At 36.6% G+C, this 7,500-nt stretch overlaps 1 protein-coding gene across 5 annotated transcripts in view; it reads left to right on the forward strand.

Moving 5' to 3' along the window:
- The window catches only part of PROX1 (prospero homeobox 1), a 42,128-nt gene that overhangs the window by 1,951 nt on the left and 32,677 nt on the right, over positions 1-7,500 (forward strand). For all 5 annotated transcript variants that reach the window (XM_019549459.1, XM_019549463.1, XM_019549460.1 and 2 more), the window contains exon 2: positions 6,833-6,940. In XM_019549459.1, the coding sequence (XP_019405004.1) occupies positions 6,833-6,940 (108 nt within the window). The remainder of the gene's footprint in view (positions 1-6,832; positions 6,941-7,500) is intronic.

Consider the following 7,500-nt stretch of genomic DNA (forward strand, 5'->3'; position numbering starts at 1 on the left):
TTTTGGGGTTTTTTTGGTTATTGGCCATTCAGTGGTGGGATAGCCAAGGGCTTGTAAGGGCAGTGGTTCAGTAAACTATTACGTCTAAGCAGTGCTGCGTTGATCAGACTGACCTGCTCTTTCCCTATATCATTGACCTGACCTGTAGTTGTAGAGAATTTTTAAATGGATTCCATCCCACTTCTTTATTTAAAAATGCTCCGTTATGACAGAAACTAAGATAGGCTCTGGGCCCAGCTGTAGAGTCTCTATTCGTGGCATTGAACCTTTACACAAGTAGACCCGCTGAAGCCAATAGCGGGGCTTGCCAGCATAAGTGCTCACAAAGGTACAGGTCCCGAAATTGGGCTGTTTCTGATGAGGGAAAGGGAGTGTCTTACTCGGCAGTGTCTCACAGCTGAAAAAGCTTAACATTCGGATGAGTTTTGTTTTGTTTTTTTTCCTATTGAAGCTGAAGTAAGCATGACCTGTTTTAACAATGTCATTGCTGAATCTCACAAAGAACAAATGGTCGGTTGTTTGTAAATCTTCAGTTCAGCTCTCAAGTGAGTAAACAAAACAAAACACAAAAGATCCAGGTACTGATGTACTCAAGCTGCCTCAAGTTCTTCCCCCCCACCCAGAGGTCTGTTCCTCAGCCCCTGTGCAGCTGCCTGCTATGCATGATTAACCTCTGTTCAGCCATACACAGAAATCTTTTGTCCTAACATACACAAAGCAAATTATTTTGGAAAGCTGGAGAGCACAATTAAATATAAAACTTTAGCTGTATTAAATGTACAAGATGTTTTTTCTTGTCTTTAATTTAAAATTGTCCTTTTTTTTTAGAACCATATCAGGCTTTTTGTTATGAAATTTGCAATTCAGCTTATATTTACACCTATCCAGATATTTTCATATTTTGTTGTGGTTGTAATCTATTCCTGCTGGGATTTTTTTTATCAAGTTATCCCGTATCCCTACTTGCCTCTTCTTTCCTGATATCCTGCTGGATTTCCTGGTCTGGTCAAAAGTTTTAATTGGAAGTAAAATTAATAAATGTGGATAAAATGCTGTCTTTGCCCAGTGCTGAACTGAGGACTCTGTATGAGGAGTAGATTGACAATTTATACTTACTATAACACAACTCTAGAAGTCAAGCACACAAGTGTTGAGTCTTGACTGTAGTTAATTTCTTTTCCAAGTTGATTGAAAACAATCATAACTGAATGACTGTACCCATCCTGGAGTAATAATAGGGATATGGCTGAAGTTGTCCTTATTCCAAGGATAGTAATGGATGCAGATGCACCACTATTGTTATCCTCAAAGGGAATACTTTTTGTGATTAATGATTTTGATTGTTTATCTTAATCTTAAGAATGCTGGCTACCTCAGCAGATTGATCACAGGGATTCAGGGCTTAATGCTGAACTTATTTATGTAATGTCTTGCTCACTCTTGTGAGCAATCTCATTTAACCTTAAGGAACTACTGACAGAAGTCTGTGCATGCAGTTTCTGGCTAGGACAGCCCTTTAACACTAAGTCATTGGTTCAAACCTGGCCTGGGTTGCTGTTATTAAAAATGATTGCCATCTGATGGATCTTGGCTGTCTAATGTGAAGTGTGCTGCTGGTTTCAGTCCAGTTCCTACAGGGCAATATTCACATTCAGAAAGCACTGCAAATGGCAATCACATTGGCACTTTTAAGAGCCAAAGAGCAGTGGACAATAAGCCTGAAGTGACCTCTGTCCCATGTCACTATCTCTTCAAGCCCGGACACATATTATCAAAGAGCAAGAAGGAAGCTTGCACTCTCATTGTCCGTATAGTAGTGTCTGTGTGAATAAAAAAAAGTTACAGCACCTTTCACACATACTAATAATTTCTTCTCAAGCTACAGAAGTCCTCTTATTTACATAGGCTCAAATTCTGTCTTCTCATGTACTCTGAGCAACTTGTATATATGTCCAAGGTAGTGACAGTTTCACATCTGATGAGCAACATGGTGGCTTATTACTTTACTGAACAAAGAAGTAACTTTCTCTGTCTGCTAGAAAGCATGAAAAATCCTATATTAGTTGGGGGGGAGGGGAGAAAAATTACATGTGTATAAACTAGTAACATTTCCATTTAGTGCTTTCCATTTATTATTATTAAGATGCTTTCCATTTATTGTTGTAATGTGACTCATATTGGAAACTTCCTTTGTTTCTGTTGCCGTTTTTGGTACCTACTTTATTTTTTCCTCCACCACAGTTTTCTCCCCATTATATTCTTCTTGGTCACTAGCAGCCATTATTGAAGTATGTTATTGCTTATGAACAAGGTATATAAACAACCTCTTCCAGAACCAGGAGTGCTCTGAAGGGTTAGTCTGTGGAGAAACTGAGAATTAATTTGGGTAACACTTGCTCTTTCTCACCTCCACCCCCTTCCCACCCTAACGGTCTGATTCTCCCACTTAGTCACTGGTACTGCCTGCAGCCTTTTTTGGTTCTGGCTACAAACATATTTGAAAAGCTGCTAGAATTCCTAAATGCCATCTATACAGCAGTGTATACACAGGTACACAAGTCAGCGTGGGGATATTTTTCTAGCAATGGACCATTTGTCCATGTAGTCTCCAATTTATCTTAGGCAAAGGCAAATAAAAGAGAGTATGGAGGTTAGTTGGTTTGTTTGTTTGTGGTAAGTTTTGCTCAGGACTCTCTATTTCCCATGGTCGAACGTGCATATATAACGAATATGTTTCTTAGGAGATGCAGGTCTTCCTTCATGGCAGAAAGCAACATCTGCTTCTCTGGACAGTGCACCTAGAATAAGAACATAAGACAAGCAGATACAGCCAAGTTCAGGTTTTAGTAATAGTCCAAAACACCAAACCAGTCCCTTTCTTTCTTTCTTTCTTTCTTTCTTTCTTTCTTTTTCTTTTCTTTTTTTTTTAAACCTACATATATGTAAAACACATCTGATCATTACCGCCCATGCTGAATTGTAAAAGGAAATGGTTGTTTGCATACTCTGCTAAACAAGATGATAAGATGCACCTGCAGCATGAGTTCACATCTTAGTCATGAATGTATTCTATATCTTTGCAAGCTAATCTGTTTAATCAAATATTAAGTTTTATTCAAATTTCAAAAGAAACAGATAGCCAATTGTTTTTCTCCATGATCTTCCTTGTCATGCACCCTCTTTGCATCTCAAGAAAAATAGCCTTGTTCAGCTCCCAAACATTTGCATTTATCAAATAAAGCACAACAGTAGTTTTTTGTGCCATGAAGACATCTGCACAGGTGAAGATGTTCGGCATTTTCTTAATAGAAGGAAGGCTCCATAACATTAGCAAATTCTAAAAAAAAATCTTTATTTTTAAATAGAATTCTGATCCAACTGGAGTGAGTTTTCACACTCCAATATGTGAAAGCTATAATTAGTGAATTACAACATTTTGAAATGAGGAGTTATTACATCTGACTAGAATTTAATTAATTAAAGTTTAAAAAAGTGTGAGCATTTGTACTGCAGGCTGAATAACTGTGTGCTGTTGCTAAAACCTAGAGAACGCTAAGCATACGTTCAATTCAGCCTTTCTTTTAAGCTTCTTGAAATGCACAGAGATATTCCTAGCAATCAGGAGCTATATTGATAAAAGCAACCTTTGTGTTATTTTAGTAGCAACTTGATGTTCATACCTAGAGCTGTTTTACCTGAAGTGTCAGACTCCTGCCCTTTTCTCTAGTACTGATATGTGGGACAAAAACCTACTCGGCCACTTTCAGGATTTGGGGGTGAAAGGGAAAGATTACTGGAACATATATATATAAATGCACACACATAACTTTTAAATTTGGAACGCTTCACTAATTTGCATGAGTAGTTACCTGAGTGGATTAATAGTCCAAGTGAGGCAAAACAAGTAGGGTGTGCATGCCATTTAAGTGATTACACATACAAGAGAACATAGATGTTTCTTTTCCTTTTTCCCACTTGCTTTATCTTACATTTTGCCTTTTGGCTGCTGTTTTGTGATGTAAGGCTATATTGTACTTCATAAATACACAACACACAAACTCTCAGGTTGTTGGAACACTGCTTTAGGTTCAGCTGCAGTACACTGTTTCTCTGATCTTTTATGTTCCTGAGCAGATGTCTTTCATTAATTTATGGATTTATCATCTTTTCTTTCTTTCTTCCTTTCTTTTTTTTTTTTTTTACACCTGGCAGCTGGCTCAAGTTTCAGCAGTTATTGTCTATTTTGCATTACACATAGAATTGAATGTCATCTGTCTTCACAAAGCTATGGCTAAGAGAATTGAGGCAAGCCACATGAGCTGCTGGGGCAGAGCTTGTTTGCGTTCCATTCGGCACCCCCTGTCCCTTTACCTCCTTAATATTTATTTGTGCTCATTTTCTTTCCTGGCCTTGAATGGGGCTTAGCTCGTGTTCAGTACAGCTGTATGTTTACTGAATCTATTCCATCATGAGTCATTGTGCGTGTGTAAGTATCCTGGAAACAGCTAGTGCTTTCTTGGAAGAACAGTTGCTTTTCAGCACAAGCACTTAAAAGGGAAATTAACCAATTGGTCTGTCCAGTTTTACTCTGAAATAGCAATGGGTTATCTAAGTTGTAGCTCTTAAGTGGTTTGTTAAGTATTTTAATAGTTTATTAGAAAGAATGTCTTTTATCACAGTATCTCCTTAACCTTAGGAACAAGGTATAAAGATTTATAATGTGCTAGATTCAATTGCTCTTTAAGACTACGAAGTGATTAACAGCAGGCATCGTTTTAATAAAAATGGACTTATGGGAATTTGAGTTTTAGAATGTCTTTTAATAAATACGTTTTGCAATATTGATAGTATTGGAGCAATATTATAAGGAAGTTAAAACAAATATTCTAAATGCAAAGTAAATCAGAATCCTTGGACAGCTGTCTAATATGCTTAAATCTAGCAAATACTGGAGCTTTGGAGGGAAGTTTAAGTACCTCTTTTAGCTTCCATTGGAACAGACTTTATGTGAAGTATCATATTAACATGGTACCTGTATCAGGGGAATTATAAATTAAGGAGATGTAGAATTTTTAATTTTACGTACTGCAGTCTTCCTCTAAATGCAATCACATAACAACATGGATTTCTAATGCAGAAGTTTTGACTTGTCTAAAACTCTTATCACTAAGCAATAGGTGACAGCTTGCTACTATTATTTCACTTATGCATTTTGACAGATGGCACTGCAGAGTGTAATGCTCTTTTAGACTTCTCTATCAGTCTAATGGAGGTAACTGGAGGTTCTTTCAACTCTTCTCTTGGCACAAGAAGTATGTCAGTCATAAATTATCTTCTTTGTAATCATTAAGCATTTTAAACAAAACACAAGTTCAGCTGAGCTGTCTTCAGTATACTTACTTTGTAAATTAAGAGGTTTTTAAATTAATATTTTCAATTACTATTTTTAAAAAAATGCTGTATTTGCTCAGCCCAAAAATTAATCTTATCTTTCTACAACTGCATCTTCTTGTAAGTGAACAAATAATCATAGTTAGCACAATTCAGTAGATTGAGAAAAAGATATTCTATTAAAAGCACATTCCCGAATAGTTTTCAGCACGTTAGTGTATATATGTATTTTTTTGAGTGCCCCACGTTGAGAGCTTGAGCTAGTCATTTCAGTCTCCTGTATTGCAGACTTTATAAGGTGAAGGCACCTCTGCTGTAGAATATCTATGAACTTGTTTGACCTTCCTCCACCATAAGGTGTGAAATGAGTGAAATTTTCATCAGTCGTCTTTAGGAGAAACAGTCCTTAGAGAAGCTTCTGGGAAGAACCCTTAATTGACCTTGTGGGGGCCACATTGATTTTCTCCACGTGCATCTTCATTTCTGATAAATTATAAAGCCATTAATTTGCTGAGGAAATGGCAGGGCCAGCCTGCGGCACAGATGTGACCAAAGCCGTCCCAGCACACAGTACACAAAAGAGTGCCAAGAAGCTGGGGGAAAATCAGAAAGCCTAGATTGTTATGGTTAGCTTCACATTCCCTTGGGAACTGTTTTAGTTGCTTCTGTTTACAGATCTAAAAGGTAATGATGTTTCCAGGATAAATAGGCCGCCTTATAGGGTAAGTGGCTGCTTATTGATCTGCTAACCCACATTTATTGATTTGTTAGCCCCAAATACAGTTTCATTCTCTGAGGAGTTAACTGTGTAAATCAGACTAAGACAACTTTGTTATGGTTTTTTGTTTTTTTGAACTACAGAAGGTTGTTTTGTTTTTTGGGGGGGGTTTTAAATAGAAATTTAGTTTTTTTCCTAAAGCTAATAATTGAGGCAAAGCAGTCATAGGATTAGGGAGAGTAACTCAAGACATTGAATTATATTGACATTAAAGAAAAAGGTAAAACGTATTGCTTGCATGAAACACTGCTGAGAATGATAAATCACCTTGGATTGTTAGCTTTATTTGGTGAATTGGAATTGCAAAAGGAAAAAAAGAAAGAAAAAAAAGCCTGGTGATAAGTTTTTTGCAGCACATGCTTTGTGCATTTGTTTCCTTAGCAACAAGTGAACATACATATGGTACACAAATCTTAAACCTGAAAAATTCCTCATAGCAACACCAAGAAAGAGCTGATATAGCTTATATATCCTCACATATCCTATTTAGTTATTTTGCAAATAATTACAATGCTGGGAAGCTACAAATGGACTTAATAGTTTGTTTCACTGTCTCAGTTACTATATGGAACATTTCTTAAAGGAGCGTTTTGGTAGCCCAGTATAGTCAGAATCAGATTTTGTTCTCAAACAAAGCATTTTCCTTGACTAATTCAATCCTACATGCAGGAAGGTTTGTCACCCAATCACTTGAAAAAGGCCAAGCTCATGTTCTTTTACACCCGGTACCCAAGTTCCAACATGCTGAAAACCTACTTCTCAGATGTAAAGGTAGGAAAAAAAAACTTTTTCCCCCTTTATTGCATGTTTACATATTTGCAGTGAATACATACATATATATATATGTATATATATATGTATCACTTCACTATATTAAAGATAAATAATTATCAATTCTGGCTAGACTAATGGTGCAGATGATGGATATTTATGTGTTCTTTCTACTAATTTGTACCTAAGGCCCATGTCTGGGGGTGGTTTGGGGATCTTAAATACAAGACCTGAAATGTCAAAGCAAAATAAAAATAGCTAATGTTTGGATGACACCGGTTTACGTATGTGCATCCTCTAAAAAATACATTTCTGCTGGTTTTATAAATGTACTTCCAAGAACATTAAGGAGCAGTTCTCAAGTGTTCCCTAATTGTTTCATTTTAGTCGGTTTCCTCATATTTGTGCTTACATAAGCATACTGTAGAATCCCTTTCTTTCTGTCAAAAAGAAACAGTACATTGAAATTCTCCATGCAGTAGCTGCTTAAAAACAAAAGTGATGATTGTCTCTTATTTACAACTTAATTTGTTGTTGATGCAGAGTACACTGAGCATAAG

The sequence above is a fragment of the Crocodylus porosus genome, unplaced genomic scaffold, assembly GCF_001723895.1.
Source record: "Crocodylus porosus isolate Cpor-Errol unplaced genomic scaffold, CroPor_comp1, whole genome shotgun sequence".
NCBI classification, from domain to species: domain Eukaryota; kingdom Metazoa; phylum Chordata; order Crocodylia; family Crocodylidae; genus Crocodylus; species Crocodylus porosus.